This window comes from Equus caballus, chromosome 3 (assembly GCF_041296265.1).
Source record: "Equus caballus isolate H_3958 breed thoroughbred chromosome 3, TB-T2T, whole genome shotgun sequence".
In the NCBI taxonomy this organism is placed as follows: domain Eukaryota; kingdom Metazoa; phylum Chordata; class Mammalia; order Perissodactyla; family Equidae; genus Equus; species Equus caballus.
This window is the reverse complement of record NC_091686.1, coordinates 92,696,523-92,714,155: the sequence shown is the minus strand read 5'-3', so window position 1 is coordinate 92,714,155 and position 17,633 is coordinate 92,696,523. Positions and strand designations below refer to the sequence as shown.

General features: G+C 45.9%; 2 protein-coding genes across 51 annotated transcripts in view; one reads left to right on the top strand and one right to left on the bottom strand.

Annotated features, from left to right (window-relative positions):
* Positions 1 to 8,496, top strand: part of NSUN7 (NOP2/Sun RNA methyltransferase family member 7) — a 72,342-nt gene extending 63,846 nt beyond the window's left edge. For 2 of the 9 annotated variants that reach the window (XR_011437615.1, XR_011437622.1), the window contains 2 exons: positions 6,532 to 6,629; positions 6,864 to 7,419. The gene's annotated coding sequence lies outside the window, so the exon portion shown is untranslated. Of the gene's footprint in view, positions 1 to 6,531; positions 6,630 to 6,863; positions 7,420 to 8,018 lie in introns of those variants that run through there. The other 7 variants (XR_011437616.1, XR_011437620.1, XR_011437619.1 and 4 more) reach the window with 7 other exon arrangements.
* Positions 1 to 17,633, bottom strand: part of APBB2 (amyloid beta precursor protein binding family B member 2) — a 381,357-nt gene that overhangs the window by 23,739 nt on the left and 339,985 nt on the right. The window contains exon 1 of one of the 42 annotated variants that reach the window (XM_070263929.1): positions 6,093 to 6,866. The exons of 40 other annotated variants lie outside the window; for them this stretch is intronic. In XM_070263929.1, the coding sequence (XP_070120030.1) occupies positions 6,093 to 6,148 (56 nt within the window). In that variant the 5' untranslated portion in view covers positions 6,149 to 6,866. Of the gene's footprint in view, positions 1 to 5,507; positions 6,867 to 17,633 lie in introns of those variants that run through there. One more of the 42 variants, XM_070263930.1, reaches the window with a different exon arrangement.

Genomic DNA, 17,633 nt, shown 5'->3' with positions numbered 1-17,633 from the left:
GCTTCAGGCAACCATCTGGAACCCACATCTTCACAAAGGAGAAGCTCAGCAGCTGCAGGCTTTGTTTGGGAGATTCTGACAATTTTTTTTATGGCCTCATCTTTTCCTTTTCTCTCCCACGTACCAGGCTAACAGATCAGAGAGGCAGGACTCTGTCAGTCCCTGACAGTGAATGAGTCTGGTGACTCACCCTCTGGGGGTTCCCTCTCCTTCCCGGGAAAAAACAAGTTTCTTCTCTTCACTGTGGAGGTCAAGAGATTTGCACGACTCTCCTATTTTATTCCCATGAAACACATCCCGAGTCACCCTAAAATAGCTGAAAGCCCCAAACGCGGGGGTGTGCAAGAGGCAGTGAGGCCTCTTTCAGACCTGGCGCACAGACAAGTCGAGCAACTTCCTTTGTGTGCAGTGTGATCCATGGCTGATCGAATCTCATTATTATTCAGAATGAAATCCAAACATCTTTTAACTGGTTGTTTTAAAAGCTTGATTTTCAGCACCTGCCTTCTGCAAAAGGCTGCAGTGGTAGACAGAATAATGACCCTCCCAAGATGTTCACGTCCAGTCTCCCAGAACCTGTGACTATGTTGCTTTACGTGGCAAAGAGACTTTGTCGATGTGATTACTGTAAGGATCTTGAGATGGGGCCATTATCCTGGATCACGTGGGTGAGCCCAACACAATTACGAGAGAAAGAAGGCACTTTCCCCGTGACTGAAGGAACAGGAGTAGGGGCCATGAGCCCAGGAAGGCAGGCAGCATCTAAAGGCTGGAAAGGCAAGGGAGCAATTTTCTCCTAGAGTCCTGAGAAGGAACACAGCCCTGCTGACACCATGATTTTAGCCTTGTAAGACCCATTCTAGATTCTGACCTCCAGAACTGTAAGAGAATAAAGCCACTACGCTTGTGATAATTTGTTACACCAGCCACAGGAAACCAATACAGCTGCCAGCTGGTTTTATAGTCTAACTAAATTACGCTATGATATTAAGAACTTATATTAAAAAAAATGTTCAATCCACTTCCACAAATACCTTCTGAGCCACTATTATGTACCAGGCATCAGAGATGAACACACAGACAAGGTTCTAGCCTAGGAAGCCCAATGTCTAAATGATACAGATGTTCAGTGAGATTTGAGCTGCGTCTCACCAGGGTAACAAGGGCAGTGGATGGTTCAAAGAACCTTCGAATGAGCATAAGCAAAGGCACGGAAGTAAGAAAGCCCACAGAGTGTTTGGAAGGACCAGTCCTGTGCGTATGCCCTTGGTTCTGTGGTGAGGGGCCAGGGCTCAGCTGCAGGGAGCTTGTTAGCAGTCCGGAGTCAGCTTGCAGAGCACTTTGTGCCCTCCCAGGAGTCAGCCCTTACCCTGAGCCAGCCAAGCCTTGCCATATGGCATGTGACCCCACCTAATATGTTTTGTAAAAAGTTCCTTCTGGTGGAACAAAGTGGGTCATGAGAGCAGACCACTGGGGGCTGCTGCTATGGTGCAGGTGGGAGAGGATGAACAAGGTGCAGGCTAAGGAGAGCAGGCTGGAGGCGACAGATGGAAAAGAGGTACTGGAAGGTATGTGGCAGAACTGACAGGTGTGGCAGATGAGGGAGAGAATCAAGAATAACCCTGGGGTCCCTGCTAGGACAACTAAGTATGCTCACTACTGGGGCAAGGAGAGGGGAGGGATTTGGTGAAGGAAGCCGATGAGCGTCAGGTTGGACATAAAGGTCAGGTACTGGAGGGGCACCAAGTGGCTGGGCGCACCCAGCAGGTGGACACGCAGTCTGTGAACTCAGGCCTGTGTCTGGGCTGGAGACAGCTGAGGTCAGGGCAGCAGAATGTGGAGAATGGGAAAAGACAAAACACGGCCTGGACTCTGAGGAAGAAAGGCACTTAAAGGCCTAGTGGTGGCTGAGGACCCAATGAAAGGGTGGAGAAAATGTTGGGGAAGGGGGATCCCAGGACAGGCTGGCTCCAAAGACATCAAAGAACGGGTGTTTCAGGAGACGTCTCCAGAGCCGCAGAGGCTGAGCAGCAGAAGACCGGCCATTAGGTCTTAGTGACAGGGAGGTTCTGTGATGACTTTGGCCTCCTGGGCTCTTTCCCTAGAGAACGGAGTTTCAGGTGCAGCTTCAGGAGACTGAGGAGTTAAAAGAGTATGCCTTTTTCTTTTTTCTTAAACTTCTCATTCTAGAATTTTTCAAACATACACAAAAGTAGAGAGGATAGTCAATGAACTCCCATATCCCATCATTCCAGCTTCAACAGTGACCAAGACTTTCAGATAGACATTCTTTTCCAACCAGTGTTATGATCCTAAAAGACCTTATGCTCACAGGTAAGAGCAATTTAATATTTTCTAGAGGTTTTCCTGTATTCTGAGAGGGAAAAGAAATTGCTTTATGATAAAGAAACCTCCACAGCTAGAGCGTTCCTGACAGACTGTGCAAACAAACTGTCCCGGTCAGCCTAGCGCCACTCATGTGAATTTGGGAGGAAAGAGCATGGGGTGCCTTCGGGTGTCACACAGCCAGGCGGGGCCCGCGGCAGCTCTGACGCTGCCTGAGGGTGCGGGTCAGCCCGCTGCAGGGGCATCTTAGGAGCCTTCACCTGCGGGGCCCTCAGTGGCTCTCCAGACACCCCAGTTCTCTCCTCAGAGCCACCAGTGGCGCTTGGGCTGCAGCTACCTGGCTTTCACAGCCCTGAGTGTCCCATCTCAGAGAGCTGAGGTGAGCTCAGATGGGCTTCTCCTCTACCCCCCATTCACCAGGCACCCCAGTGGCCATGCACCTCCAGGGCCTCAGTGTTAGTCTTCCATGAAACCACAGGACTGGCCCAAATATCTCCATGGTCCAGTCAGAATACAGCTCTTTTCCAACAAATTCTTCTAGATGCCTGTCTGTCTGAGGCATTCTCAGCAGCAAGAACCATTTTTGTCCTCTGCTCCAGCTCACTCCATGTACAATCCTGGATCAGGAGCCATTGGCTAAAAGAAGTGCCAGTCTGGTCCCCTGCTCCCACACAGAGTTTCACCCCATTTATTTTTCGCAGTCATGGGAATCACGGTTTCTTTTATAAACCAGGAAATGGAAGGTCTATGGCTGAAACCTCTAGTATTGCCTCCTTAAACTGTAACAGAATTGAGTTCCAGAAATCAACTCCCTTTCACCACGCGTTTACTGAGCCCCTGTGTTTCCAACTCGTTTTGTTCCCCTCCTTTTGCTGTTCTCCCCAGTAATTATTCCCCTAGAGGACCAGATTCGCGCTCTGCCAGGGAAAAATGTCAGTGCTAAGACATCTTACACGACAGCCTCAAATTTCTTAATGGCAAAGAAAAAGGACAAAAGATTGCTTTTCTTGTTCTCAGTTGAACAGCATTTTAATCACCCTGTAAGGGCTTAATCCATCTTTATGGAATGAATGAACACTTCTTTATTCAAATAGGTTCTATTAAAAAACAGCCAAGACAGAACGGCTCACCCTTTTCCTCAGTCTCTCCCCTGCAACTCTCCCACGTAAGTGGAATTTGCTCCTGTGTTTACCTCTCCTCAAAAGGATTTTAAGAGGCATCTACAGACCTCTCCGTGGTTACCAAGGCTAACATTTCAAAGTCCCGTCTACAGCCCGGAGAGGTGGTTCCTAGAATATTTCAGTGTACGAAATCTCATTTACTTAATGAATCAGCCCATTCCGCTACTGGAACGCTCCAGGTGAACCGAACTATATTTTTTGCTAAATAATGAACAGAAGCTTGCCTCTGTGCAACTTTTGTTTGTGGGATCAAGCTTTGGTTCCTGGAGCAGCCCAGAACGAGTTGACCTTGTCAACTACATGATAGCCCGGACTCATCCGGCAATAACCCTCTCCCTCTTTTCTATTAGACTCCCTTCCATTCAGTTTCTCAACAACTCGCCTTGGTTAGCATTCCTTAGCAAGTCTCCACAGTTTGATAATGTCTTTCACATAATTTGTGTTTGCTCAGGTCAAGCACATATTATGTTTGATGCTGGGCATTTGTCAAGGCTGGCACATGATAGGCATTCGATTAACAGTAGTTACTATTATAAATGAGGAAAAAGAAGTCAAAGAAAAAGCCCACTTTGAAATACTCTCCTTATCCATGAGGAATGTCTTAATAACTACTTGCACTCATATGAATTATATTTAGACTCGCTAAAATGAACCTAAAGACACTTTCCTCCCAGCTTATCTTTCTGTAGAAGCTACAAGCCACCAGAGTTGTCACTACTGCAGAGGGCAGGTCCCCTCTCCAAATAAGGACAAGGGGGCAGCACAGAGATTTGATACAGACATTCCGTCTCCAGCCCTTTATGCCAAGGGGCTGTCTCTTCTCTTTGCTTCACCTGCACAGGGCCTGGAGGGAGAAGGAGTTCTGTTTTCAAGACTGTCGGCTCTTCTTTGCCTACCTGCTCTTATTTTCTGATTGTACTTTGAAAATCTTGTTTTGGGGGTGGGAGGAGGCAAGATGGAGAAAGGGGATGAGAAATGTCGACTTCTTAGATGGCCAATCCAGAAAGGTACACACATGACTTTGCTGTTTTAATTTTACCCAGGAGCACATGTACCATATGTGAGTGTCACCAACTTCACAAAGCTCAGGCTCTAGGTCGGTAAACTCAACTTTCTTTCTCCTCCTTTGCAAGCTTAAGAAGATGCTAAGTTTGAAGATGCTAAATTACTGCGATGCCCCCTGCAGATGGCATCCCAATAAGTCATCGTCTGGGCAAACACACATCTCCACAAGGAATCCTTCACCAAACGCACAGACTGTGTAGAAAGCAGATTTGAAATTCCACCACCTACAAATAATCCAGGTGGCTTGGGTGGACCAGAATTTGTAGCCCTCTCTAGAATAGAATCCAGCTGTTAATATTCAGAGCAACTGTTTCCTGGTGAGGAGACCTGAATAAACACAAAGGGTAGGAACCAGCAAATATCTGAAAATATCCTCATCGTCGGCACAGATAGGACTTGTCGTTGCTTTAGATAGGGGAGCTCACATCCAAACGCGTAGCCCTCATCCTCCAGAACCTTCCACCACCTCCAGAGGCCAGGGCCTCCTCAAAGATAAGTAAAAAAGTCAGTCACGTTAGCAAAGTCTCCTAATCATACCCTCTGGAAGACCGATCCTAGAAGCCTTACCCCCATGCTGTGCCCCTTCCCCTCCTCCCCACTGAGCAATGACAGCAGCTCATCCTAACGGAGGAAAACGGTGCTCAGCTGGAGACAGCTGGGACCCCACCAGGCAGGGGTTCACCTGAGATCGACTCTAACACAAAGAGGCGACTGCCTGTGTTTCTCTTCACTTTGCCAAGCAGTAACCACGACCATTCTTTAAAGGAGAAAAATTTCAAAACTTTCTTCTTCCATCCAAAATGAAGCTTTTATTAAGTGACAGAGCTATGGAATAGTGGAGCTCAAAGCCCCCAATCAGCCAAATGGGCATGCTGACATTCAGAGCGCGGACACACACACCCGAGGTATCAATACCTCTCATGCCGGAGTGATGTCCTTTCCATAGTTCCGTTCCTCTCGATGTGGGAAGGGAGGAGAAGAATTGCATATATTTTGGCTAGTAATCGAGACTGAAATTGAGTCAGTCCTCTGGCTATTAGCCGAGGGCCAAACCTTACCAATGAAACTCCCGAGAATACGTAAGGTAAGCCAGTCCTACAATTAATTCTTCAAGAAGCATGACAAGCCTCCTTACACATCATGGCACATAACCTGAATACTTCCATCACGTGTGCTCCCTAGCACACTGATAAGACTTCTCTCAGCCATCAGCGCGAGTGACCAATTTCCCGTTACACTTCATCACTCTGCCCATCACCTTCGTCCCAAACAGGGTCACACGCAACAGAGGATGAGGGACCCTGTTGCAGCTCCATGCTCTGTTTGAAATGTAGGACACATAAGAACGATGATGATAAAAGGTTACACAAAACAAAAAAGTTCTGCCTTTCACAGACAATGACGGCTGTGACGATGGCAATATGGCATGAAGAAAGCAAGTGAGCTCTGCCAGACACTTGAGACATCACAAAGAGGGAGAAGTGAAAATCGCTTGGTTACCTCTCTCTGAATCCGGGAAGGCATGAGGGAACAGAGCAGAAACAAGACGTTAGCATTCACACGGCATCCAGTAGATTAAACAGTCCCGTTAGCGGCAGCTCTGAGCACCGACGTCCCATCTTATTTCCCACCTTTGCTGCTATCAATAGCCTCTCGGTGCTTATTTTAGCTGAACCCTCTCACACAGAAGTGTGTATTTTGAGCCATGTTATGATGAAGCCAAGAGATGCCAGTGAGTTTAGAGGCAACATATCAACCAGGGTAGGTAATCAAGCTTAAAATATCACAGTCAGATACAGGACACTGTTTGCAGTAAACACTGGCAGGGCACTTATCTTCATTTTCCAGCTCCACCTGCTCCCAGTAAAATATAAACGAAAACAATGACATGGAAACAGCCTTACCTGCTTTACTAACACCTTTGACGGTCTATTAACAGAGCTACAACATTATAGTCTCGGTGCTTTCGCTGAAATACATCACGAGAGGGCAAAGAGCAGAAGGGAGCGGAGACGGAGCAGAAGGTCAAGGGCAGAGGTGTGACGGGTGTGTGTGTGTGGGGGGCAGTAATTGAAAGCTCCCGGGGGAGGAAACAGAGATGCGCCAGGGAAGAGAGGGGTGGAAGGTAGAGGGCAGCTGAGAGCAAGCTGGGGTTTTTGGCTGAATGCTGAGTTCCATCCCCAGAGCTGCCTTGAGCCACCAGCGTGACCCTAATGATGTCACTTAACCTCCTGACCCAGAGTGCTCACCATTCCTTCCTGGTCTTGTCAGAGCCAATTTGCAAGGGCCGGAGGACAGAGCCCCCCAGTCGGTCTCATGCATGTATTATACATAAAGCAAGTGGACTGAAGAGGTGGGAGCACCGGATAACGAGGAGGAAAGGAAGAAATGCAACTTTCATAGAAAACTGCTCTTCCAGGCGCCCTAGGCCAGGGTCATGGATGGCCGACAGGACCCTGCAGAGATGAGAGCTAAAATCATGGTGTGAAACAGCAAGCACGCCAGACAGTGCAGCACGGTCATTAGGTGGAAAGGCAAAGCTGAGCATCCTGATCTGGAACAATGACTGGTACGCATCATCAGGTGGGGAAAGCAAACAAGCAAACCATCCACATCGCAAGACACATGCTCTCATACAAAAAGCAGCAAAGCCTGCGTGCGTATTTTAATATACGCGTAGCGAAAAATCGGGAACAACACAACATCCAAATTGTCAAGTGTTTTCTGGAGGGGGGGTTATGGAGGATTTTATTTAACATATCTGCTTGAATATTATACAATAAGCACATGTGACTTTTGTAATAAAATATGTAACTATCTACCTCAATCTTTGAAGCAAACCATTGTGAGAAGCATGCCCAGGGCCCCGGGAACAGCCGTGTAATCTATATCACCACTACAGCCACACTCCCAACAACTTCCCTTTACTGAGCTCTGGCTCTGTGTTGCCCTAACAGCAACCTGACAAGGGAAATATTACTATTCTCACTGATACAAAAGGAAACAAGTTCAGAAAGGTTAAGGAACTTGACGAAGGTCACACAGCCAGGACATGATGAAGTCAGGGTTTGATCACAGGTCTGCAGGACTCTCTAATTCGAGTCTTCTTAGAATGCACCTATGACGGGTACCCCACACTTCTTCACAGTTCTGCAGAACCATCTCATGGGTTGTCTCCCAAATGACCCAGACGTTGCTATGCACAGGTGTTCATGATAGGGGCAAGGGATCGGCAAAGAACCTGGGGTTTTAGATGAAGAAGGGGACCTCCCTCCCTTTCCTTGGCCTGTGAACTTTTGTAGGGGCAGAAGGCGGCTGAAAATTCCCAAGAGAGGCCCTTTAGGCTGAGTAAGTAGACAAGTGTGTTCAAATCCTGCTGGAAGCCATGTTCCTTTGGGTCCATTACTTACCTTCTCTTTTCCCCAGGTCCCTCTATGTGCCGGGCACACCATGTTAGACGTGAGCCCTTGGAACCTGCTTCCTCGCCAGTGAAAACGGGATGAGGACACCTGGCTCAGGGTGATCATGAGAATTACCTTAAATGGGATGGTGTATGTAAAGTGCACCTGGCATGCAACAAGGTGCAATAAACCACATCACTGTAGTTATAATCACTGAATCATCTGACAGTTTCACATCTCAGTGGGGTCCTGCTGGGCAGCATTTGAGATGAAATGTCTTGGGGCCGGCCCAGGGGCACAGCAGTTAAGTTCGCACATTGGCAGCCAAGGGTTCGCTGGGCTTTGGCGGCCCAGGGTTGACAAGTTCGGATGCCGGTTGTGGACCTAGCACTGCTTGGCAAGCCATGCTGTGGCAGGCGTCCCAAATATAAAGTGGAGGAAGACGGGCAAGGATGTTAGCTCAGGACCAATCTTCCTCAGCACAAGACAAAAAAAAAAAAAAAGAGGATTGGCAGCAGACATTAGCTCAAGGCTAATCTTTCTCCAAAACAAAAGAAGAGAAATGTCTCCCATGGAAGGGAGCTCACCTGAAGAAGTGTTTGTGGCACTCTCCTCAGATGTGCTGGGCACCAATAACCCCAAGAGGAGGACAAGTCACCTCCCACTAACGCCCCTCTGCACTGCCTTGGCCCTACCCTCAAAGTCAGTATTTGGAGGCAATTCAGACCATCAGCAAAGGCTCCAAAGACCTGGGTTCTAGTCCGAGTCTGAGTAAACATTAGGCAAGTCACGTAACCTCTCTGAGTCTCGGGTCTGTTATCCCAGATTAGATGCTCTAGGAATCGCCAGGTGCTCAGATTTTTATCAGAAAAGGATTTGTTAAGTGCTGTCACTCTTACTACAAACAAGAATAAGCAGGTAGCATTTCCTTGACTAACTTTTGATTTATACCAAATGCTTTACATTTTTTATTCTTAATAAAAAGCATATGCCTACTGTGTGGCAAAAACTTTGCCCAATAACCTTAGATCTAGAGACCTGAGGATACAATCTGTTTCTTTTGTGTATAATTCTCATTGGAGCCTTGGATATTTTAAATCAGACCCATTACTAGTGATTCACTTAAGGAAATAACGTCAATATGTAGCTGCTGTGTCTTCCCTGAAGGCAGAACTCAGAGGAATGACACTGCAAGCTTTTAACAAGGTTCATTCTTTGGGGGTTAATAGATGCTGCTTGATTTAGATGTCAAAGTGAAAACCAGACATAAAGAGGGACTTCAGAGTGATCTTTGAAATGTCATTCAAAAACTGCAGCAGACTCACAGGGGCTGCTCCTCCACCAACGTGACACCTTATAAATTTGCCGGGGAAAAAAACATCAGCCCAAAGCTGGGCTTCGCACGAGACACAGCACTCTGAGAGCGGAGAGGCTAAATTGAGAGTCAGGCACAAGCTGACTCCCTTCTCGCTGCACAAGATGCCAGTGGAAGAATTAAACCACAGGATTAATTCTGCACCAGCTGCACACCCAAGCTTGCTCAATGAGCATGCTCTCGGCGGCTGCTGCTTGGGAAAGGGAACGTGGGAGTAATTGGCAATGTTTTCATTAAAATAAGCCTGAAATAACAGAACTACTTGGCATGTGTTACCGGGCACCCAAATGAATAGGAAATTCCTCAAAATAAATAGCACACCAGAATGACAGTGTTTATTCCAGCTTTTGGGAAGAGGACACATCTCCAACTCGCCGGCACGGCCACCTACTTCTCATGCCACGCACGAGCTTCCACTTTTCACAAACCGAGCACGTAGAGCCAAGACTTGCCAGCGTGCGACTCGCTCGATCTTTGCAGAACTCTCTGTGTGGTGCTACTTTTTGATGCTTGTCTTTCTTCGCGGTCTTTTGAGCCTTTTGAGCACCAGCCCAGCCCAGCATTATCCACATAACAATGAAGTAAAAACCATAAAACTTTATGGCATGAAAATTCTCACACACTCCTGAACCTGACAGTTTATTTTTCCCCCAGCTTCAAGTTTTTTTGTTTTGTCCCTGACACCTTTTAGGCGTTGCCCTTGGTCAAGGCCTTTCGCCTCCTGGTCTTCAGCTTCCTCAACTGTAAATTGGGAATACGAGTGGTAGCCACCTCCTAAGAGTGCTGTGAGGATTATACGCATTAATCCACGTCAGATGCTCGCAGTACGACATCACGGTGTGCACTTGAGGCACGTGCTAGGCAGTGTGGTAACCACGGAGGGTAAGGGGGAGGTCTACCAAGAGGAAGGTTCCTAACCTGTTTTGGATCATGGAACCTTTTGGAATCTGATAAAAACACTCCAGAAAAATAGGTGCACAGACCCACAATTTTATACACAATCTTAGGAGGGTAGGGGAGAATGTTCAATAGTCCCTGAAACTCCTTCACAGACCCCTTCAGAATCCACACCCTGTGGGTGAAAGTCTTCTGAACCAGGGCCGGGCCTGTGGCCAAGTGGTTAAGTTCACACGCTCCCCTTCAGCGGCCCAGGGTTTCACCAGTTCAGATCCTGGGTGCGGGCATGGCACCGCTCATCAAGCCATGCAGAGGCGGTGTCCCACATAGCACAATCAGAAGGACCTACAACTAGAATATACAACTACGTACTGGGGGGCTTTGGGAAGAAGAAGGGGAAAAAAAAAGAAGATTAGCAACAGATGTTAGCTCAGGTGCCAATATTTAAAAAAGAAAGAAAGAAAGAAAGACCTCTGAACCGCACTGAATTCTGATTTTATGCAAATTTACCATCTGGTATCTGCTGAGTTTCAGAAAATTCAGCTCAGGGAAAGGGTCTGTCCTTCCCAGGACCAAACAGCGACAGAAACAGCTCTCTCAGATAAGTGTCCCATACTTTGCTAAGCTGGTTCCCTTCCTACCTCCCTGCTCCCACTCCCAAGCACCAAGCAACCTGCAACCTGTTCACTCGTGAGATAAAGGAGTGAGAGTTCCAACAGGAGAAAGTGTGAAGCTGACGATCTAAAGTGGTTTAAGGTTATTGAAATTCAAGGCACATTTTTCTAAACAAAAGACTTTCTCATGCCACTGGAGAGAAGACACAATAGTTACTAGTCAGCTTACTAATGAGGGAAAAAAGGATATTTGAAAGCGACCAGGAAATGAGCATTGTTTTAAAAGTCCATCTTTGAAAAGAGCAAGAATTAACGAGTATCGGCTTTCATCTGTGCTGTATTACAGTTTAAAAAAAAAAAAACTTGCTTCTCTGAATACACGAGCAAAAAGAGAACACGCGCACAACTTATATTTAGTTCTCAAGTGAGAGAGGACTCATGCCCGTGTTACGGTTTCAGGGTACAAAGTTTAGGGCATAATAAAAGGATAAAATTACGTAAATTATGCCTGAACTGTGAAACCATGGGCTGGCTTCTTTTCTGAAAGAAGGGACAGTAAACTACGAACAAAAAATACTTGATACCCAGAAGGGTCCTATCTGACAAGGTATAAGGAACATGCGAACGTTTAAAGACTTTGATCCAGAGGGAGGATGACAGCTCTCCGTACTGGGAAAACGGTTTCCATGCAAGAAGTGCCGCGAGGGCACACACCACTGGCAAGGGACACACAAGACTCCTCATGAAAACCACGGTGAGGCTGTGGGTGAATTCTCTTCAAGTCCATGCACCCAGCCACAGGGAGGGCCTCTTGTTGGTAAGGCACATTCTTCTGTTTCTAAATTTTCAAGAGGATTTAGGGCTATCACTGTACAGCCAATCCCCCTTTATTTGTGCAGATGGAAGGAGTACTAACACAGATAACACAAAAAACCAAGACACCCAGCCTTCATTTGAATTTTGGAAATTTATACCTAGATACAAGTATTCCTGATACTCTGTAAAATACTTCACAAATACCCCGACACTAAGAAGAATGATTGCTAATAACAAAATAGCAATAGTGGCTCCCATTTGATTGCATCTGCTACCCAGCCAGGCTCTGTTCTTGGCACACATCATGGCCAAGCCACACAACAACCCTGTGGGGAGCGTCACAACTCTCATTTTATAAACAAGGAACCTAAGGTTCAGGGAATTTAAGTTAACTTGCTCAAAATCGCCACAGCTAGAAAGTGCCGGATCCTCATGGAATATAGGCCTGCCTGGCCGGTCTCTTCTTCGGTCTGTGTTTTTGGGGCACCTGGCCCCTGAGCCTGCCTCCTTCCCAGTTAATGGGCTCTCGTCAGCACCGCACCTCTCCATGAAGAGAGGTGGCCTCAGCTCTCTGCTCCTTTCTCTGTCCGTAATAGAATTTCAGTTCCACCAGTGCTGGACCTGGTGACTAAAAATTAAGCGCTGTGTTTGGTCTAAGCAACTTTCCCAGGCAAAGGCTGAAGATTTTATCCTTTACACGGCAGCTGCTTATCCTGCTGTTCCCCTCTTATGACCCCTCCAAACTCCCCATCTCTCTCTCTCACCTCACTTCCTGCCTTGCCCACCCCCACTGGAGTCCAGCCACACTTGAATCCTTCTGCTCTTAAACCCGCACACCCATCTCTGCCCTGGAGCCTTTGCTCTCATGGTTCCTGATGCCTGGATTGCTTATCCCCCAGGATAATCCACAGAGGACTCCTCCTTATCATCATTACCTCCAAAAAACCCCTCTGGACCACTCAGTCACCACCAACATCCGCAGCCATCGAAAACTATCCTGCTTATTTGTTTATTGTTTGTCCTTTCTTCTCCCCAACAAAAAAGTCAAATCTGTGTCTGCAGGAACATTTCTGCCTTATTTACTCACCACTGCCTGGCACATAGTAGGTAATCAATAAGTATTATTGAATGAATGAATAAATAAATAGGGTAAACAAAGGACTTCCCTCCTTATTCCTGATCACATTGGTAAGAACCTAAGGGAATGATGCCATGGATAACAGGGAATTGCCTGGATTCTTTTTCTCCTGCTATTGTTTATCACAGACAGTACTTTAAAAATGACTTTAGTTCACAGTCCGTTTTCATATTATCTGAAACAATGCTATAAAACATATATTTCATCTGAATGGGCAGCAGGCGAGCTCTGAGAAGATTATTAATCTCTCGTGACTCTATTTGAAAGCAGAGCAAATCTATACTCCGATCATCTCCAGCAGAAACAAGAACAACGTCTTCCAAGTCGATTCCTTCTTCAGAACATTTGTCTAAATGAAAAACGGCTCCTCTGCTCCTCAAGAAATCAATATATAAACTTCCTTTATACATTGGTTTCTATCAAGATTTACTGACTCCCCAGATTATTTTCTTTATATTTGTACTCTAAGAGAAACAAACGGTTGCTTATCATTTAGGGAAAAGGCTCCAGATCACGCATTTCCATAGGCACTGAGGCAGAGGCAGCAGGGCTACAGCCACAGGCATCACAGAGCATCTCCCAGCACCCAGAGGTGGGGCGCTGTCTCAGCAGGAGTTGACTTCTTGCTACAGTGTGAAAGAATACGCATCTTTCCGATTCAGTAAGGTTACTTTTTACATGCAGCTAGTCTCCTTGTTCTAGCATCTTTCTTCTTTTCCATCAAATATAAGAAATCTTTAAAAAACAGAAACCACAATCCCATCACGGTAGCAGACTGTTTTTACAGTCTGAGTTTACCTTTCTTTTATTGTGCACATTTGTTCATATTTGACAAACAGAATAAACACACCATCTTGAAGGAGCTCAAATGTGGGCTTGGGATGTTCGAGTAATGGTTTGCCACGGAAGTACCCCAAACAGCCAGACCTTCTCCACGAATTCTCTTTGGAGGCTGGTTTTCAGAACACCCCAAAGCTGGCCAAAGGGGATGAGCCTTCTGACTTCCAAAGGACAAGGTCTCTATTTCAGTTAACACTGTGGGTTCCACTCAGGTCCTTTAAATCAGGGATTGCAAACTATGGCCCCAGGATCACAGACCATCCGCCTCCTGCCTGTTTTTATAAATAAAGTGTCACTGGACTACAGCCACACCCATTCATTTACTATTGTCTAAGGCTGCTTTTGTGCTACAATGACAGAGCTGAGTAGCTGCAACAGAGAACATATGGCCCACAAAACCTAAAACATTTAGTATCTGGCCTTCTATCGATAAAGTTTGCCGACCCTGCTCTCGATGACAGCCTGATTCAGGGGTGCAACATACAATGTGGACAAACACTGAGATTGGATTATTAGCTGGGACTAGCTAAATAATTTGTGGGCCCGGTGCCAAACAAAAATGCATGGCCCAGTGTGAGAAAATTGTTACGATTTTTCAAGATGGTAACAGCAGAGCATTAAACCAAGCGTGCATTACACCTGTGAGACTGGCTGAGAGGGTGGAATAATCCTTGTTACAGTTGACAAACTCCAGGGTCAGCCAGAAATTATTCCACCCAGAGGCAGGAGTAAGAACTCTTCCAATTTGCAGTTTCTTTAGAACCAAAAAAATCTTTTGCTCAACTGAAATCTTACATGGACATCCAACAGGAGAACCAGAATCAATATGATCTCTGTTCCAGCCATTTTATTTCAAGAGCAGGCTATCGCTCTTCCTAGAATTTTTTTTTCTTTGGAGGGGGTAGAAAAATAAAAAACGAAACACACTAGACTCCTTGAAAACAGCATTTTCGTGTAACCTGGCAAAGAGATGCATGCTTTGACATGACAGAATCAGGCCAAATCAGCCCCAATTGTCAACTGTGGTCTCTGCAGCTGCTTTTCCTCTATCATAATTATTTCAACTGTCATAATTTATTCATCCCCAGACAAGCTGACATGTTCTAGGGTAACCACTCTGGCCTTCCAGATCAGAAGAGATGGCAGCCCTAGTCACTTGTGCCCCTTCTCATCTGCCTAAAACTCGGACTGCAGGAGGAGTATTTTCTGCATCAATATTTTTTCCCAACCCAAACCAAAGTTGGTTTCAAAACCAAAGTTAACTGACAAAGACACTGTAAGCTTTCAATTTCACAAATCTGAAGCTTAGGAGGAGGGAACGAAAAATCCCATCAGAAACCAAACATTTCATTTCTCTGCCTCAACAGATACAAGGAAATGGCCTTTCCCGCTCACAAAATGCTCCGTGAATTTCCTGCAAAGTTACTAAGGAATTTTACTCTTTCTGATTTGAAATACACATGGAACAAGTTTCACTTGTGACAGAATATCAATTGTTGGAACTATGGAGGATACTGCATGTGAAATAAATAATTTCAATGTAATTATCAATGGTTTTTTATAAAACTGGGAGCAAAGGTAGAGTAATTCCACATGGATTAAAGCTTAAACTTGTCTTCTTTCTTATTTTGATCCTTGATTTTTATGAGAGAACAAAGAAAATGCTCAAAGGTCTGAGAACCAGTTGAGAAGGGCACTGAAGAGTGAAAACGTCTTGGAAAATGTCCAAATGCATAGCACTCCACTGGATATGTCTGTCCATCCACAACGGAGAACAAAAGAAAATTAAGTCAAGGCCTTGATACAACATGAATTGAAAGTAAGCTGCTCCACTGCTTAATAACTTGGTCCTTAGACAGTCATTATTTCTATTGGTATGTATTTTGGACAGAAATAAACAATGAATGTAAAAATCCAGTTGTGGTCCTGGATCACTCCTCTTCCTGCATCTTCTATAGTCAATCCTCCCAGTTCAGTCTCTACATTTCTCCAACCTACCCGCTTCTCTGCATCCCCTCTGCCACCAGCTTGATTCTTCCTAGATCAATAATTGCTAACTGGTCCCCCAGCTTCCACTTCTGATCCTGATATTCATTCCCCGTAACAGCATTCACTGAAATCTTTTTAATGAAATGAATCAGATCATGGCACCCCCCTGGTTACCATTGTTCAAAGGCTTCTCATGGCATTAAAAAGAAAACCCAGCAGCTGGCCTCATGGTGTAGTGGTTAAGTTCACACACTCTGCTGCAGTGGCCCAGGGTTCATGGGTTCAGATCCCAGGCACGGACCCACATACCGCTCATCAAGCCATGCTGTGGCAGCGTCCCACATAGAAAATAGAGGAAGATTGGTACGGATGTTAGCTCAGGGCCAATCTTCCTCACAAAAAAAGAAAAAAGGAAAGAAGAAAACCCAAACCTTCAACTATAGCCAAAAAGCCCCATATGACCTTGTCCCCCCACCTCCTGGCTTGAGCCACCCTGGCCTCTTCTCGCATACCTGAACATGCTGAGCACTCCTCTTCCTCAGAGCTTCCTTTTTGTACCCCACATGCCTGGCTTCTTCTCAGCCTCCAAGCTCAGCTCAAATGTCACCCCTAGGACGGGCTGCCTCTTGGTGGCCCCTTTACCCACTGAGCTACCCTCTGTTGCATTGTGCTGTTGACTGTCTTCAGGGAATTTACCATAATCTATATCATCTTGCTTCTGAATTATTTTTTCAGCTTATCTCCTGCCTCTTTGAACTTTGTCTGTCTCATTCTCTCATGTAGCTCACAAGATGCCTGACAAACAGATGTTCCATAACTACTGAACAGCAAATATATAGAATATAAATACCAAGTACATGTTATGGCCATTGTTAAACCTTAAAAATAGAAAATGAAATATTTTCATCTACATTTATTCACCTCCCCATTCAACAACCCCATTATTTATGGAGAACATCCTATACCAGGGAGCATGTTAGGGCCAGGGAAAACCAAAGGTGTAAGAATTTCTCAGTCATGTTACATTCTGTGTTTAAAATAGGTACTTAGAAAAGAACAAGTTACACTACTATTTACTATGTTTTCTGTGACCCTAGGGATTTGTGGAAGTCTGAAAACCAAGACTACTAAGAAATTATGTGTCATCAGCACCCTCTTCAAAACACAGGGAAAGTAAAGAGAGAGTAAACAGGGGTTTTCCAGCTGTGTTCCAGGTCTCTAAACCTAGGAGTCACCTCTCCACACATGGCAGACTGTGGACAGATGTCAAGCTTTGCTCAGTCAGTGGTACAGAATGAAATTCATTTCCCTGAGGGGTTGTTCTAGATGAAAGCTGTTAAGGTGAGACCAGGAGACAGCATAACTGATAGTTTTCCAAACAGACTGGATTACCACATCCTAATAAACAATGCCACCATTCAAACTCTCAGAACCCAGCTTCTGGTCCTCCTGGCAGCCCCAGACTCCTTTGAGAGGTATCCATGATCAAGGTAAGCAGGTTCAAGAGGACGACTCCAGTGCACAGTGATCCACTGGTGTGATTAAGACCTCTCGCCTTGGAGTGGAGGTGACCTCGGCCCACCTGTTTGCACCTACAGCCCTGGGCTCAGCTGACCTCTGGGGCAGCAGCCAGCAGCAACGTCCTCTTCACTCATTTCACTGTCACTCACACTGCTTTCCAGGTATGCGTCAGGTCAGACGACCTGAAATGGGCCCTACGCCTGCACGGTGTGAGCTCCACGAAAGCAAGAAGGTACCTGTTGCATTTACCTTTTAATCATTGTACCAATGCCCAGCACACAGCAGGTGTTCAATAAATATTTGTTAAATAAATTATCTCCATTGCTCAAAAGCCAGGGCTTGCTAGAATGACAGAAAAACTCATAAACACATCAGCTGTCAGAAAGGTGGGGTTCCTGACGACACCAGCACACAGCCCATCCCATGCCTTCACTCACTGAGTCAAGAATG